This window comes from Suillus plorans (assembly GCF_016647745.1).
Source record: "Suillus plorans strain S12 chromosome Unknown HD556scaffold_16, whole genome shotgun sequence".
NCBI classification, from domain to species: domain Eukaryota; kingdom Fungi; phylum Basidiomycota; class Agaricomycetes; order Boletales; family Suillaceae; genus Suillus; species Suillus plorans.
In genome coordinates this window covers 2,467-20,357 of record NW_024537400.1, presented here as the reverse complement: position 1 = coordinate 20,357, position 17,891 = coordinate 2,467, and the positions used below count along the sequence as shown (strand labels likewise).

Genomic DNA, 17,891 nt, shown 5'->3' with positions numbered 1-17,891 from the left:
CAGCAGATGAAACAGATGACTGATAGGTAGGTAGCAGAATTTCCAATCGATGAAGAGACAGTCACCTTTGGGTGCGACCCAACGTGCAGTATATGCCTACGTTTACCCAAAGATCAGCGCTCTGCATACAGAAGATATGCGAAAACACAAGTTTGTGGCTTATTTATCTGTATCACCTACACTGACACCAATAAATCATTTGTGCTGGCAGGCTTTTTATCCTCGTCATCTTTGGCAAAGCGTGCCTCACCGTCGACGGCCACTGTGGAGGGTGTGAAGGGGGGACCGGATTCTGGAAGATGCGAGTCAGTGACGAGGAGAAGCTGGTGAGTACATGTCTTTCTCTCGTACTATTGAATCTTCTGGAATCAGGAAGTTGAATACTACTATGTGGAATGATATGATTTGGGCCTTTTGTGAGCTAATGCAGGGTATTGACACCAGCATGTCACCGCATGTCACGTCCGCTCCTATGTCAATCAACAGCTTTGATGATTACTAGACTCAAACTAGACTCTGTTGGAGTCCGAGGCCGAAAGATCCGAGTCAAGGGAAGCCGAAGGATCCGAGATAGGTACGAGCTCAAGCCGAAACGGACATAGGCGAGCGATGCATGACATCGGCTCGCGCCCTAGAATATTTTCAGTCTCTCTTTCATATATTTGAGTTCCTGACGCACTCACTATAAGACCAGTAGCAGTATCGTATACGCATCTCAGTTTCGTCCAAGACACTGAGATGTACGTTCTAAAAAGTCACCTAGAGTTTTATCATGTCTAACGTTAGCTGTAGCTTTTGTCGTTCTAGGTAGACACACCGTTAATAGAGTTTCGTCCAAGACACTGAGATCTTTTGTCGTTCTAGACTCCTCGTTGTTCCCGCGCTCGCTGTAAACACCTTTAGACTCTTCGTCCCTTGAAGTATTTGATGATGTGACGTTTGAGCTGCGCTTTGATGAGCAGGACCATTTACTCCTATGCGGATAGGAGGTAGTATGTATGTGATTTATAACTTACTCCTAACCGGCCTAACCTTCAAGACAAGCCTAACAATGTTGATCCAGGTACCACTCTTCTCAGAGTCGTTATCTCAAATCAAGCGGCCATTGTGGCCTCCTTCAGATCCACCAACCAGTCAAGACATCGTAGACGCAATTTTCCTCCTTGAGAAGGTAAAGGAGTTTTTTGGCCCCCCCTGCAAGTTGTGTTCCGCTGTAGCGGCCTGAGCTACTAAATACATAAAAATGTCCATAGCATTCAAGAGAAAACTGCTCCGGGACTACTGCATGGCCACTGTCGGCGACCTCGCGAAAGCGCAGCTGTATCTAGTGATGCCACAGCTCAGCTCGGCTCGGCTTGGGCTCGGCTTTTGCCGGTTTGCATGTAGCTCAGCACTCCTGGGGTGAGCTAAGCTACCTATGTCCAGCTCGGTCCGGCTGACTAACCGCATGAGCCGGCTCAAGCCAACTTGGGGTGTTTTCATCACCAATGATGTCATTGCTGACCAGTGTTTGTACCTTATTTCTCAAGGAACCATTTGCTACAGCCTACACAGTGCACGTGTGTACCCTAAACTATCCTTCAACCATCTGTTGTTGAATATATTGTAATTGTCCTTACCTATCACAGCATGAATAAAGTCCCAACTCGGGTTGATGGTAGATTTCGGCTGGAAGATATTCTTGGATCTGGGTCATATGGTACGTCGTTACATGATGTTGATATTCAAGATATAAACTCGCTAAGCCTCACTTACTAGCTGTTGTATACCATGCGCAGAACTTCTTTAATGATGATCTAGTTGCCATCAAACTTGAACCTCTCACCTCTCACCCGTCTTCTGTGGAGCGCAAATACCACATTCTGAAACGACTCGAAGATGGAGTTGGGATCCCCTGTGCCATTTGGTTTGGTAGAGAGTCAACGTATCATGCCTTGGCTCTTGAACTCCTTGGACCATCGTTGCACGATCTCTTCAAGGCACATGATCGAAAATTCAACCTTCACACTGTTGTTAACCTCGGAGAACAGCTGGTATGTTGCTTTGAGTGGGTCATCGCAGATGCTAACATATTTTCCCAGCTTTCACGCCTTGAACACATCCACTCATACAACTACATTCACGGCGATATCAAACCGCAGAATGTTTTGCTGGGCCTTGGCGATTTGAGCCAAACTCTCTTTGTCGTCAATTTCGGTATTGCAAAGAAATACTGGAATGCTGCAACTGAAACACATATACCATTTCGCCAGGGTCGACGTCTCACAGGCACGCCCGCATTTGCTTCAATCAACAACCACTTGGGCTTGGAGCCGGGTTGTCGTGACGACCTCGAGTCTCTATCGTATATGTTGATTTATTTCATGCGTGGCACCCTTCCATGGCTAACTAGCAGCCACGAGAAGCTCTCCAGCTCTGACATACTCGAGCGCAAAGTGGACACCACCATCACAGTTTTATGTGATGGTGTTCCTTCTGAATTCGCAAACCTTCTCGTCTACTCGCGGTCCCTCTCATTCTCAGAAGACCCTGACTATGACTATCTCCGCTCATTGCTTCACGGTCTTCGCACCACAGAAACGTGCTTTCTGGATTTCATCCAGCCCAATGACCCCGTTATACATTCTCCAACCTCCAACATTCACTTGGTGGCTGAGGCAGCGTCGCTGTGCCTGCCGAAAGCAACACCTGTTTGCAAATCAACTCGTGTGTGAGTACATAGTTTTTTTATGATCTTCACGCACTCACGAGTCATGAACTAATTACAAGTTTACGCCCGCATAATGGTCCCCTACCACCTTCAACTACTTCTGCCCCACATCAGAAAAAGAAACTAACTGCATAGTATGATAGATGTATAGTTTTCGATTTGTTGAGCGCTCTTGTGGTATCTGTACGTACATATGTATATAATATACTACATAAAAGCTTGCATCATGATGGAGTGATGTACATCAATGTATGAACATCGTTTCTAGACCTCTGAATCCATAAGTCGGCTCAATATACTCCGGGCATCCCTGTACCCTTCACCTTCTCCGCTTCTTTTCTTATCTGTCATCATGCTTATGTCCCATGCCGTCATTTTTCGTCCTGGGGCGAAAAATGCTGTATTCTTCTGTCCACCTGTTGCGCCTCTGAGATGGGTGAAGTTATCATTGTTGGTATGTCTCGCATCCATGCACTCACTGAACCCATTGACGCCAATCTTTAAGTCGGTAATCCGAGCATTTGAATGATGTGCTGGATCTTGATGCCAAATTGTCTTCTCACCTGATCGAAGTGCATTGTCCTGATGCCAACCAGATCAACCAGGTATGACTAGATTGGCATACCACATGGAGTGCGGCCATCTCATACAAGTGACCATCAGATTTTCGACTCCCTTTCCTATGCTAAAGCAGGCTCTGGTAAGGCAATCAATTTTTTTTTGTCACCATCCCATCTCACGAGTGACGCTTTCAAGTTTTGCGCATGCTATCCAACTTTGTTGGCGAGGAGCGCTTCCTCAAGGGTGTTTCGATCTACCTCAAGAAGACATTGTCAAAGGCTGGGTTTTGTAAAGTTAGCAGTGCATTGACCATCGTCGACATTTTACATGATGAAAAGGAGTGTGAGTGTCCTACACTTCAATTGGGCACGAATTTGATGAACTTGTTGACTACAACATCTTCCAGTCCTTGTATGGGACAGTATTGCTCGGAATATCACCACTTTGGTGTCAACTTGGTGGGAGCACGAGGTTATCACCAATGATCTAATTGCATCGACAGACAATTGGTGCAGCGTCCTACAAGCTTGACCTACATCGTGAGCACTTCAACCGAGATTTGGCGTGGCTAACATGTCAAATTTACAGTTTCACGAAGAGAGATTTAACTAATACCTATGCTGCGTTGAAAGTACTGGCGGCCTTACCGCAGCCAGGACTTACTAGTTCAAGTTCTTCCGAGTCTTTGACTAAGTATGCTATCATGACCGGTAGTCTCATTTCCCGTCGACCGGCTGTTTGTCCTTGACCTGAATGAAACATGTCGTTTTTAAGCTGCTAGCCTTTTTCCAGTTGGGGCTTGTAACTTGAACTTGACTTTCACTTCATCCTGCGACTCAAATATGTCGACAATTGCTACCATCCCAAAGGTAAGTGCTATCTGTTCAGCACTCGTCGTATGATCTAAACCAGTGGTGAAGATCAGAGATGCTCTTCGAGCGACCTTCCATAGTGGATTGACACATTCCATACCGTGGCGTCAGCACCAGCTATACCAGCTTGCACACATGGCGCAGAATGAACGGGAGCTCATTTGCAACGCCCTACAGAAAGACCTCGGAAAGCCAAAAACAGAGGTCCTGGCGAATGAACTGGGCAGCGTCATCAAAAGAGCTCTGAAGAGTGCAGAGCGGCTCCCAGAGTGGGTCAAGGCTGAACATCCTGAGGTGATTGATTGGCAGAAGCCATGGAACCCAACGTGAGTGATAGGATGATCCATCAATATAACTGATAATCATATGTACATGTTCCAGGATATACAAAGCTCCGAAGGGCACTGTGTTGATAATCTCGTAAGACGGAAGATACTGTCTCAATTCCACTTCCTGACATCTCGCTTAAACAGACCATGGAACTTCCCTATGATGCTCTCTTTCCAACCTCTCACTGGAGCAATCGCAGCCGGCTGCACTGTCATACTAAAGCCCTCTGAGCTTGTTCCCACCTTCTCACAGCTCTTGGAGGAAATTGTGCCAAAGTACCTCGACCCAAATGCGTACCGTGTCGTTAATGGTGTTATACCTGAAACTACAAAGCTTCTGGAGCTTCAATGGGACCACATTTTCTACACAGGGAATGGCAAAGTCGCTAGAATCATCGCCAGTGCTGCGGCTAAGCACCTGACGCCAATGACACTGGAATTAGGTGGAAAGAGTCCTGTCATTATCGACTCAGCATACAATATTGATCTTGCTGCAAAGAGGATATTGTGGGGCAAGTGTCACAATGCAGGACAGGTGAGGTCCAATTTCGAGCTACTCCCCGATGCGGCGTACTGAAGTGGAATTCTGACAGATCTGCGTGGCACCTGATTATGTCCTCGTACAACGGGACAAGCAGGATGAGCTGGTCAAGGCGTTTCAAAAGCATTATAACGCATTCTTCTCAAAGGGTGCGCTAGATTCGCCATCGTTTGGAAGTATCGTGTCAGATTCGCACTATAAACGCCTCACTTCACTTCTTTCCCGCACAAAGGGTGAAATGGTTCTTAAGGGTCGCGCTGACGCTGCGAGGAAAAGACTCGAGCTCACCATTGTCAAGAATGTTGCGGGTGGCGATTCCTTGCTAGAGGAGTCAGTATTCCCCTGTGTTAGAAATGTGATTCTGATAGCATGGTATCCATAGAGAACTCTTTGGTCCGATATTGCCTATCGTGCCCGTGGATTCGCTCGATCAGGCAGTTAACTTTGTCAATGCATCGTTGACAGATTTGTCGCACCAAGATCTCATCCACTAGTTCTGTATGCTTTTAGTGACAACGAGAGTGTGAAGCAATGACATATGTTTCACTTGGCCGATGACGGCAGTTCATGCTAACAATTACAATCAAATTTTCTACAACAGTTGTCTCGGAAACACATAGCGGTGGTATTGTTTTCAATGACACCCTCCAACAGCTCGCTGGTATGTGATTGATGTCATGCTTGAATTGACACTCACCCACATTTATCTGCCAGTGAGTGAACTGCCATTTACAGGAGTTGGCGAGTCAGGCTGTGAGATTTACATTCCACTGGGCTAGGACCGCCGCTGACGCTTGCCCATGACAGACAGATACCAGTTTATCAAATATACATATGATACGTTCACACAGCTTCGCAGTTCTATTGACATGCCAAAGGAGTGAGTTCTGCTTTTGTTTTGGTTACCTTTGAACTGAACATGATGATGGATAGGGCTGAGGCGAACCTGGTGGTGAGGTATCTGCCTCACTCGGAGGAGGCGGTGAAGGTCATAATTAGCCATGCCAGTGTTTGATCCAGTATGAGATGCTGTCATGAATTCACCAGTCACTCAGCCACAATCACTTCCAAATCACAGTGATTATGGTCCACTCGAAATACCGTCCCCATCATCCTCACGTCCTTCATCATCGCACACGACGTCTAGCCCTTCTTTGACATGTAGGGCAACAGATCTGGCTTCATTATTAAACTCTGAACCGCACGAACCAAGAACTCCAAGCTCTGCATGACCTTCAAGTCTCTCCCATCTATTACTTTCTGATGACTTTGAATCAGAAAAGCTGAACTCTGCACCGTCATTGGGACGGAGATTTCCCACGGCCATCGACATCCCCCGTGAACAAGATCCCTCGTTCTCACGGCAGCACCCTTCACGTTCTTCACTCTCACTCAACTCATCTTCCCCCTTTCTTTCTGATGTACCTTCATCGACCTCTCGTACTCTTCCAACATCCCCCTTAACTCGCTCCCCAATGGCACCAACACCATTCGAAATAATGTCCTCCACGACGGCGACACCAACAAGATGCGTCAGACGCTGCCCTACAACCCACGACAGCGCTTGACTCCCACAGGCTCCATCCTCGCTCCCATGACACAGGATGAAATACAGCTCTACAAAAATTACCGCGGTATCGGTACCCAACATCTCATGAACAAACGCAAGAGAGTCCAAAGTAGAGAACCCGACGACTATCAAGAGCGTCCAGCCAAGAGACACGCTGGCAACGTCGAAATGGTCGTTGATCACTGTAAGTGTCTTCCCGCCGCTTAACCTACCATTAACGCGTCTTCCCAGACAATTTGCGTCCAGAAGTAGGCGTAAAACAGCGCAAAGAGTCTCCTATCATCGGCCTCAAGAATTTCAACAACTGGGTGAAATCGGTCCTGATTATGCAATTCAGGCATCCAGCCCTCACCTCTAATTCACCCAAAAAACGCGGAAAAGTCCTTGATATGGGCTGCAGCAAAGGTGGTGACCTCATCAAATGGGGGAAGGCTCGAATTCGAGAGATGTTGGCTGTTGATGAGATCTTCTGCTTTGGTTCGGACCCTCAATTCTTGAATATTGAGGCTTCTGGAAGCTGCCCTGCCACCCCATTCGAATTCTGAGTCTCAAATTAGCTATTCTGGCCCGGGGTCTCAAATTTTCTGCTATTCAAATATTCAATGGACATGCTGAAAGCTAGCGATTGAATGAGGTCGAGCGTCGTCGTGCAAGTACTTGTTCTGGCCTTTTAGAGGCGCGCTGTTCCCGCGCGGCATGCTACCAAAGGCCTGTTCCCGGCCGCTTTAGTTGTAAACAGTAGTAGACTTTGAATATTTGAATACCTGGTTATCAGTGTTCCCTACATCACTCATCGTTTGTCACATTAGTCAGCTTTCTACTCTGTGCTTGTACCGTCATCATTATGTCCGTCCAGTGACTCCAACAGCATTTCATTTTAAATGGATGTATGTACATTTTACGATTTGAAGCACTAATTGAACAGGTTTTAATCGCAACAGGGTGCCAACTTGCTACAGCCTTGCTGTGTACCATGTCACCGCTATTCTTTTCACAAGATTGCAGATGCCAGCCATACAAGTGAGTGCCTCATGTCATACTCCATCTCCACTCACCCCTGGTCTCGAATCTGTCCCAGCAGGAATTCACCCCATTGTAATGTGGTAGTCGATTTCTACTCATGGAGGTCCCCCCTTACCATGCACCTACATTTGAGGCTATGACGTGGTTCGAGACTGACGTGCAGCGTGGCCCAGGGACCTCTCGCCAACGTGCCGCAATCTCCCTTTCACCCAGCACTGGATGATTTTGTGAACGATTGGGATCGCTTCGAAGTCTTATAGTACGTACTGGCATGCATTCCGTTGTCCTGTTTGTGTATTGCCATTAACACTATTGTGATCAGATCCTGCAACCCTAATGATCGGAGTTCAAGTCTAGGTCTAACTGGTGTTTCCCCACCATGCACATTGGGATTTTCCAGGGTCTCCCCAGGATGAAGTTTTCTATATAAACAGGTGATTTGTTTGTTGCATCTATAGCGCTACCATCACTAATATGAACAACCGTCGTGACAGACATCGAAAAATGCCAATGCTACCCATGTTGACGCCCCCACTGCTACTCTCAATCCTGCTACTACTCCCGCTGCTGCAGCAACCATCAATACCACTGCAGCAACTTCCACTGCCCTCCAACGCCCTCGACGAGAATGATAGTGTCCTAGAAGATATGAAGATGGTGATACTGAATTCTTCGACATTAATGAAATCAGCGGCGACGATGAGGAGGATGGTGCTCCTATAATAGTCGCACCCAATACAGCCTCTAGCCCACTTCAGACCAACATCGGTGCCCTCAATCCTGCCCCAACTGATCCCTTGGCCATGACCCCAACCAATCCCTTGACCACGACCTTATTTGATCCCTTGGCCACACACGATGGAAGAAGAAAACAAAAGGGGGGGCGGTTGTTGACATCCCCCACTTCTATAGGATGGAGGCATCGCATAAACGTACCTGTGTCCCTTGCGAGTAAGTATCACATCTGGGAGTATTTTTTAATCTCACTCCTCCAACAGGGATATACATAAGCAAGACTCTTCATGGAAAATCCAGCTATATGCTGCTAGTTCGACCACAGGTACTCTTCGCACCCACGTCCATGTCCATCATATGGACCTTTATCTAGCAGAATGTGAGCGCCGGGGCCCAGTGGCCTGGCCAATTTTGATCGATGAGGTACAATTCTGACTCGATGAGGGTTGGACCATCCCACAGATACACGAAAGGCTTAGCCAGGACCCAGACTGTACAATTGAAACACTTGGTGTTCCCCCCAATCCTGTACGCAACGATTCGCTGCCCATGCAGTCAGAAGCTGTTTTGCCGGACTTTTCCGTCGATGAGATGCACCGACATATTGTTAGATTCATCATAGCTGACGACCAGGTGAGTACTATCTATTTTTCATGCAACATTATTAATGGCTGTCTCTAGCCAATTAATGTTGTCGAGTGCCCGGAGTTTCGCCGACTGCTCCGTCTCATACGTCAAGATCTAAAGGAGTCGGATATTCCTCGCCGCACAAAATTTCATTCATTGATCATAGATGCATGGCGCGACTACTTCCCAGTCATGAAACATGACCTTGCAGTAAGTGTTTAGCTGCTGATATCACATAGTATCTTATGTCCTGTAGAAAGCCCAAGGAAAAATCTCGTTCACGTCTGACCTCTGGTCAGATCGTAAGCTCCGCCCCTTCCTGGCACTTACCGCCCATTGGCTTGCATGGGAAAGTGCCAATTCAGCACTCGTCTTGAAGGGCGCTCTAATCGCTTTTCATCACACCCCGGGTAGTCATACAGGGAAGGCGCTTGGGTCAACAATATTCAATCTGGTCAGGCATGCCGGTGTGATAAATAATGTCAGTGTTTGTTTGTGCTATGTGACATGCTCTGACTTGGTTTAGATGGGACACTTCACACTCGACAATGCTTCCAATAACCAGGCTGCAATGGAAGAGCTTTCTCGCCAATTGCTGCGACAAGGGATTGAATTCGATGCTGTTGATCACAGGATCCCATGCTTCCCTCACATAATCAATATATGTGTGCAGCACGTCATGGACGAGCATTCTACCGTGGACCTTTCAAATGTGGCCGGTCCTTTTGTAGTCGGCAATGCCTCTTTCAACAAGGTAGTGTATATCACGGCTCTGCGAGGTGATGCTATCTGTCGGGCCAGAGCTGTTGTGCGTGCAATCCGCGTGTCAAACAAACGACGCGATAGTTTCAGAGACAGCATTTGCTTGGGCAACGATGCGAAGATTTTCCGAAACGACAATAACGAGGAGATAGTGCTCCCAGTTGTTGAACTGCTGTGTGATGAGCCCACACGCTGGGATTTGACTTACATCATGCTTAATCGCTTAAGAACACTTTGGCAGGTAGGGTCTCATTTTATAATCCTTGGCATAGACTAAACAGTGGCCTAGGCTGTTGACGACTTCCTTGACGACGATGATCAAAGGACTATATCCCATCTCAAATTAGAGCCAGTGGAATGGCAAATCTTGCAAGATCTTGAGGTGGTCCTAGAGGTCAGTCTTAATATGTCCGAAACTGAGATGTATTTACCATTTTATGTAAGGCACCGCATGCTGTTCAGCAAAGCATGTCCAGCAAGAGCACTCCTGTGCTGAGTTGTGCCATTCCAGCCTTCGAAAGGTTAGTCAAAGAGTGGAAGGACTTGGCACAGCGCTTCGTGCACTTGGCACCTTTTGTTGCCATTGGCTTAACTTGGACTGATAAGTACCACGACCGGATGAGCCGCACGGGAGCATATGGAGTTGCCATGTGTTAGTCCCGCGCATTTTTTTAATGAACACTGATTCTCATGTGCGTTTGTACAGTTATTGATCCTGCAATTTGTATGTCATGGATGAATGATAATTGGGACATGGCTCGAGTCAATGAGACCAGGGATTATATTCTCGAACTGGTACATCTATTTGTCAAATTTTAACGATAAAAGTGCAAGTTTGAATTGATATGCTGTAGATGCGAAAGAAAAGAGTGACAGATACCTCCGACTCTGCACAGTCTCTACCCATGGAACGCCAGTCACGCACTGCTGCAACGCTAGGTTCAACGATCTACGGACTTCATGACGTAGATATACTGCCGCATAACGAGGGTGGCACCCAAACGGTGGAACAGGAATTTAGTGCCTACAGCACAGCTGTCCGCAGCCCACGGGGAATGAATTTACTTGCATTTTGGACGGTAAGAGTCTTGTGTCTCAATTAAGTTTCACTAATCACGAAGTGTCGATCAGACTGCACAACCTATATTTCCGACCATCTATTCAATCGCGATGGACTATCTTCCCATACAGGCCTCTGCTGTTCCCTGCGAACGCATCTTTTCATCCAGCAGTGAGACATACACAAAGAAATGAAATCGCATTAGCACGCCCCTGATGGAGGCCTTACAGATGGTCAAGTTTGCGCTGAAGAAAGAGCGACTTAACTTTACCGAAGGTTGGCAACCCTCGCAGAAAGACATGGAGTATGACTTGATATGTGCCATGAACTCTGGTGATCTTCGACGTTTGGCTCCGGTGATCTTTTGAACTCTGCCATCGGTGAATTCACTCCTGAAACTCCCGAATATGAGGCCCTTCTCAGAATCATTGCGGAGCAAGAATGCGATGACATTCCGGATGTTGCTGCTGTTGTATGATCATTGACGCTTACTTTTCATACTCGATTCTCACTCACTTTTGCTTCTTGTCTACTACTACCTATACATATCCTAGCATCTTGCTCCTCGAGGCATTGTTTTTTTAGACTAACTCCAATTGTTGACTCATTTCTGCTCTCAATTCTCGAATGCGTCTTTCTGACTGGGCAGTCAACATCCGGCACCTTTCCGGAGGAGTCTGGACTTACGACCTGAAGCTGATCTCATACGCAAAAGAATGTTCATATCCTGCGTGCTCATTGTGCTATTGAGTAGGTCTTAATCCCACATTTTTGGTGTCACTGAGATTGATATTGACCATTAGGACTAACACGCTCGTCAATACATTGATCATATACTCCATCAATCGTTGTCTACTGACTTTGTAAGTCTCTTGCCTGATAGACATGGATGATGGTATTCAGCTCGCTTCTTATCTTCTAGAGTCGTTGCAGTGGTCAAAGCTATTGCGGTAAGTTCAGGCGAACAAGGCAGGTCAATACTTTTGAAGCTAATATTTGTTTGCCACACAGTTTGCTATCATCCCAGGCAGTCTGGTTCATTGCGATAGATTTTGTCAATGGGAAGCGTGAGTGAGCCGCTGTCAAGGAACCATGTCCAAGGCCTATTGCTTATAAACAAAATTTTAAACTATATGTGGCTGCCAGCTGGCTTGAGCCGCCAGCCGCGGCTAAATTGGCCGAGCCGAGCCCTTGAATATGTAAGCTGTACCTATGTAATGGCTTGGCCAGCCGCATTTCGGTTTCGGCTAAAGCCGGGCTCGAAGCCGGCGCCGCGGCAACACTAGCTGTATCTACACAAGCTATGCAGTGCAGCCACAGCTGGGACAGGTGGAAATCATGTCATTTCGCATCTCATTGAGCCTATGCATAGAAGGCTTGACCAGATGGATGAAACACTGGTTCGGATGATGAATAATTCCAGGATTCACGGTCTGGAGCAACGGCTTGACTCTGATTCTCAAATAAGTGAGCATCGACAGAGGTCCGGTCACCCCAGAAAGTCTCAGTCTTCGACTTTTCGCCCCGGTTCGCCCCATTCGTGTTCATGCCGAATTCTTTCCCATGATTAGTAATAGACAAAGTCTGTGACATGACTACTATGACACTTTGTCCTTACCTCCATCCCGCCAGTTATTAGCGCCATCAATACCCATTCTCCTCACCCGCCCCGCATATTAATAAGCGGTATGTATTGGCACCATGTAAGTTGCACTGGTCTTTGCTCCATGGTGCACTGGTGCTGACGGACTTCATTCAGTGTACAACTCTAAATGCTTACCTTCAACATGCTCCCTCTATTAGTTCTTTGTATCACGCTGCAATAGTATTCATGTTGTCTGTTCCTCCTACAACACCCTTCATCCGGCCCGAATGGGTCGCTATATGTCAATCATGTTCCGAACCTGCCGAATGGCAGGTTTGCAAAGACAATTCAAAGGGCAATCAAGGTCGTTGGTATGCGGTAGTATGTATATCTATTCATGTCTATAGTTTCATCGCGCTAACTACTGAGAATTCAGTGCCGACGTAAACGCTCCTCAGACAACCAATCATGCCAGTACTTCCGCTGGGGCTCACCCAGATCGTCCCCCACACAATCACCAGTCCTTCCTCACAGTACTGCTATGCCAACCCAGCCTATGCCAACCCAGCCTGGACCACCACCACCACCGCCAGTTGGTGACGCGTCCTCTCAACCACGCCTGTGCACTGTACCTGGATGTAAGTTCACACGGATTGCACCAGATTGCGAAAACTTGTGTTGTCGCAAGCATTGTGTTGCCTTTGGTGGGTGTTCTTCGAAGACCCACAAGCCCACCCCTGCCGAAAGTCAGCGAAACATGGCAATTGACCCTGTCCTTCGAGTGCCACCATCCCAGCCTGCCAAGGCTGGCCCTTCAGCAGTACACTCGGCCCCTGCTCCTAGCCCCACGATCTCACTCAACGTGCAGGCGCATACTTCTTCCGCTGTCGCCCACACCCCTTCACAGCTGCCTACTTCTTCTGGTGCCACCTATACCCCTTCACAGGTGCCTACTCCCGCCATTGCCCACGCTTCTTCAGAGGGACGTTCATACCCCTCAAACAAGGGTAAAGATCGGGCACTGCCTCCATCAGAGGTTGACATACATGCCAACCCTCGTTACCCATCGCAACTCCCACCTGTTTTCACTCAGCGCTATGCTGAACAAGAACAGCAGTTGAAGGCAATGGTGCACCAAGCTGCCGAGCAGCGTAATCTCGAGCATCGCATGAAGAATACTGTGGAAGTCTATGGATGGTCAAAGGTGTGTTTTCCGAAGTATGGGTTTCTGTTACGTGTCTTAAGAGCAGCTTTAGGACGGTGCAGAGGTGACCATGTGCGAATTTCAAGAAGGCATCACCCTGCCGCAATTCAAGGTGACTGCACAAGTACTTCGCGCGCTTGGGCTGTGCTCTGGAGACGACGCAGAGGCTCAAGTCCAATACTTCAATGCGTCGAGGAGCCGATGGTCGACAGTCCAGCAAGGGCACACGCTCATGCTCGACAGCCGTCAAGTGTACATGCGGACCATAGGTGTTACAATCACTCCCGAGTTCGACAACATCTTCGAAAGCAACTCTCTTCATGTTGTTCCCAATATTCGCACCAATCTCAAAGCTGAGCGCGCTGCCGTTCGTCTGTCCAACACACGCACACAGCTTAGGGCTGCTAGCATCGCAGCCTCTGATTCAGAGGATCCAGAAGATATGCGGAAGCATAAGCATTCAGGTCACTCACTGCGAGGCAATGCTCGCCGTGTGCGCACAAACACTGCTGGCTCCTCAGCTGTTCGTCCATACTCGCCTGCATTGATCATCAAACATGAGCGCACGCTTCTGACACCACGTCAGTCATTCTCAATACCAAACTCGCCTCCACTGGCAATAAAACATGAACACGCTGTGGACGCTAATTTGCAGGATGTGATTGAGCTATTTTCCAATTCTGGCTCCGAGGTCGACGTCAACATCACTCCCCGTCAACATGTGCCACATCCAAGTCGACATCGTTCACTGTCGTCGGACAGTAGCCACAGTGCATCATCGGACAGCGGCAGCCTGAGCGACCCCTCTACTGTATCTGAGTGTTCATCACTGTCTTCAGGTCACTCTCCTGAGGATGCTGTTGATGTTGATGCCTTTGACAATGTCAGGCGCTGGCCTACCAGCTTCTATGCGTGTGAAATCGCAGATGGCTTCAAGAAATACGACAAATCCCGCAGAGTCGGACTGTGTTCTCACGCTGCATTCTCACTGGCATTCGGAGGGGGTGTACACTTCCGTCCCTCGACCTTCTCAGAGCATCGGAAACAATGGGACCAAGCACCGGCATCTTCAAGAACCATGTTTATACGAGCAGGCAAGAGTGATGCAGGCTCATATTCAGCATTCATGAAGGCAAATCCATTGCCTGGCGCAGATGTGAAGGCCGCCAAGAAGCGCCTTGGAAGACTGCGAGGGTGAACACAGGCACTATTCTATGTCTGTTTTCTTATTCCTTTTCATTCGTTGTGCTGTTGTCACCATCTTATGGTTCCCTTACTGGTATTGTCAATAACTTGTGGATGTACTCGTCGTTACACTATCAATTGAAGCTTTGTGGGTTCTAACGCGTCTTCATCTAACATGTCTCCAAATACCAATAATGCCAGCAACATTTCTAATAACAACGCCGGCACCAGTGCAAACACGGCACAGTTTCTTACTCCTCTTATGGAGGAGAGAGAGCATTCATAAGATTATATATTGTAGAACAGCATGTCAGAGCTACCTAGCAGCGCGATTTCTTACTCCTCTTATAGTTTCCTTGAGCCGCTTAGAGGGGGCCAGCGCGCCCCCTCTACCCCAGAGATATTAAGTTAGCTATACCTATACCACAGGGTATTGAAAATGTTTTCTTCGGTTAACAAAGAAAACATTTTCAATACCCTCCAGTATAGGTGTAGCTAACTTAATATCTCTGGGGTAGAGGGGGCCAGCACGCCCCCAAAACTGTTCGTGTTAAGAGTTCTGCCTCAGAGGTAAGTTAGTTACACCTATACTGTAGGGTATTGAAAATGTTTTCTTTGTTAACCGAAGAAAACATTTTCAATACCCTGTGGTATAGGTATAGCTAACTTACCTCTGAGGCCGAACTCTTAACACGAACAGTTTTGGGGGCGCGCTGGCCCCCTCTAAGCGGCCCAAGGAAAGTAATCGCGTTAACAAAGAAAATATAGCTAGCTACACCTACAATATAATATTATGAATACTGTCTCCTCCATAAGAGGGGTAAGAAATCATGCCGCTGGGCAACTTTGACCGGCAAGGCAGCAACGAGTTGATGGGTGCGCTGGGTGACACCTATGCGGTGTATAACCCCTTCCCTGGGCCATACCACCCAGACTATCTTAGCCAAAACTGGGTGCGGCGTTCGCAGTGGTATTGGTGTCGTTAATTAGAAATGTTGCTGGCACTATTGGTATCTGGACACGTGTTAGATGAAGACATGTTGGTTATATATTGTAGAAGAGCATGATAAAGACAAGTAACAAATTGTTTACTCTACTAGTGGCCAGTTGCCAGGGCGTCTCCCCTCTGCATGTAGCTTTGCTTTCGTGAGCCGATTCTTCTGAAGGATCATCTCATCTAAGAAGAAGACGTATCTGTCCACGAGCATCTCGCGGCATATTGAGTGATATCCCCCAAACCAGACATTTGTCTGCTCTGCGATGGAGGAGTTGAATAGCCAGTTTCCGCTGACATCCTGCAGCTCGTCAAAGTGGGCGGGGTTGCAGTGTTCCTGACACCATGCATCTTCGATGGAATGCTTGCACTGGAAATGAAACACATCGACAGATAGGCCTATGCTTTTGAAGTAAGGGTCGTTCCGAACATGGTAAGACAAGGTGCAATTGTTGTCGTAAAAGACGTGGCTGGGCTTGATGCTCTCATCGCGAAATACCCTCTTAATCATCTCCTATCCGCTCATAGTTAGTCTGCAATCGCGAGTGAGAAGCATTTGCCTTACCACAACACTTGTGACACCCTCTGCTCCATAAAATGTCTCACGTGCGAGAATCATCCCACATGGCGCAATGATCAACTGTTCATTGTGGGTACGGTTATGACCAAACTTTGCGCGAAGTTTCCTTGGCTTAGTTTGCTTTGCTGTCTCCACAGATCCCTCACCAACAACAACTGGGACTTCAAACTCCTCTTCCAAGGGATCATCAGCCTCAAGGTCAGCAATCGCGACATCACTGGTATTGGAGTTTGTGGGCACGGCTACATATGCACGCTGAAGGCGTTCCTGAAGCTGAAAGCGTGCCTGGCCACGTTGGGTGTACGCTTTCTTGATAGCCTGGTGTGTGGGGTCATCGCATGTCCTAGTCGAGGGTGTGACACTGCGCTCGCAGTTCACTATTGCACAGATACAGAGGTGTGTTAGGAGATGGTCAGGACAGAATCTATCGCGATTATTGGCAAGGGGTTCATGGCAATTATGAATGCCGCAACATGGATGGCCTACAGTGACCCCATCTGTAATGACAACGGAAAACTTTCGGTCAGGAGCGCCATTGTTGTTGTTGTCGTGGAGAACAGTGCACTTGGTACAATAATGACGGAGCTCCTCCTGGCCGTAGAGGTGGATGCGAAGGTTGCGAGCACGTATCGGTGCAGTGAATCTGTCCCTGTGGTCACCTCCGTGCTTGATCTCCAGCACTTGACCGCGAAGTTGTAAATCTTCGATGAGAGAGAGTTGGACAACTCCGCTCCAGACGTGGTCACCCGAGAGGCCAAACTTGAAAGGAAAGTCAGGTGGCGGCACGGCACCCTTTGAGAGGGAGACATTATAGAAGTGCGCGCAGTTCGACATGGACGTCCTGCCAAAGTCAAGTTAGAAACACTGAATCATGAAGCGATGCTATGGATAGCACTCACCATGAAACAAGATTCAGTACTCTCCACATCCACACAACTGCTATATCAACATATTGATGGCCGCCAACATGGAGCGCATCCGGTGGATGCGCATAATAAGTCCGCTTGCGATCATGTGCAGGGACTCTATAGTCGATCGAATAGTGGTGATGGAACCCAACATGACAAGCTATAAAATTTGAGTCAGTGTCATAGATGATATGGTAGATGCGCACCATCACATTTGAGATGTACAGAGTACGTAGCAATTGGGCCGCGATCGAGTGTGTATAGGATTGCAGGGCGCTGCTCTGCTCTCATTAGCTTCTTCGTGTTGGTGCAGCCAAGAGAGAAACATGTCTGCTGTGGTGGGTAGAGAGGAGACATGGCTGCAGCACCGTAAAGTTCACAGGCTCGAGAGGATGACAAGTAGAGGACTCACTGATACCATATTTCTGCCCATACTGCGTGAAAAGAGGGAGTGTATCATAAAGTCCAAAGTTTTCCTCATGCCAGATAGTGTCTTTCAATGCTGTCCAGAAAGCCGGCACGTCGTCCAGTACAATTTGACAGCTAGCAGAGAGAAAGTGGATGATACTCGGTGATAGGTTAGCAGGCGGAGAACCAGGATCATAATCTCCTGGCTGAACAAGGACTATGTCATTCTTAAGGTTT

General features: G+C 47.7%; 4 protein-coding genes across 4 annotated transcripts; all 4 read left to right on the top strand.

Annotated features, from left to right (window-relative positions):
* Window positions 1-1,629: 1,629 nt before the first annotated feature.
* On the top strand, window positions 1,630-2,714 carry HD556DRAFT_1233335 (kinase-like domain-containing protein; the record flags this gene model as incomplete). Its single annotated transcript, XM_041297586.1, has 3 exons — window positions 1,630-1,699; window positions 1,759-2,033; window positions 2,082-2,714. 3 exons carry the CDS (start codon window positions 1,630-1,632, stop codon window positions 2,712-2,714), a joined length of 978 nt encoding a protein of 325 aa, XP_041162416.1.
* A 1,188-nt stretch (window positions 2,715-3,902) lies between these two features.
* Window positions 3,903-6,171, top strand: HD556DRAFT_1355982 (aldehyde dehydrogenase; the record flags this gene model as incomplete). The annotated part of the gene is made up of 12 exons (XM_041302476.1): window positions 3,903-4,140; window positions 4,192-4,469; window positions 4,525-4,563; window positions 4,617-5,007; window positions 5,066-5,343; window positions 5,396-5,470; window positions 5,494-5,534; window positions 5,615-5,674; window positions 5,728-5,766; window positions 5,821-5,893; window positions 5,947-6,020; window positions 6,092-6,171. The coding sequence occupies exons 1-12, from the start codon at window positions 4,114-4,116 to the stop codon at window positions 6,169-6,171; spliced, it is 1,455 nt and encodes a 484-aa protein (XP_041162415.1). The 5' UTR covers window positions 3,903-4,113.
* A 370-nt stretch (window positions 6,172-6,541) lies between these two features.
* On the top strand, window positions 6,542-7,128 carry HD556DRAFT_1464956 (mRNA capping enzyme-domain-containing protein; the record flags this gene model as incomplete). The annotated part of the gene is made up of 2 exons (XM_041308336.1): window positions 6,542-6,767; window positions 6,815-7,128. 2 exons carry the CDS (start codon window positions 6,542-6,544, stop codon window positions 7,126-7,128), a joined length of 540 nt encoding a protein of 179 aa, XP_041162414.1.
* Window positions 7,129-11,675: 4,547 nt separating this feature from the next.
* On the top strand, window positions 11,676-14,777 carry HD556DRAFT_1306478 (uncharacterized protein; the record flags this gene model as incomplete). The annotated part of the gene is made up of 9 exons (XM_041299918.1): window positions 11,676-11,740; window positions 11,802-11,857; window positions 11,937-11,989; window positions 12,176-12,257; window positions 12,423-12,493; window positions 12,709-12,756; window positions 12,812-13,013; window positions 13,038-13,579; window positions 13,632-14,777. 9 exons carry the CDS (start codon window positions 11,676-11,678, stop codon window positions 14,775-14,777), a joined length of 2,265 nt encoding a protein of 754 aa, XP_041162413.1.
* Between the last annotated feature and the right edge of the window lie 3,114 nt (window positions 14,778-17,891).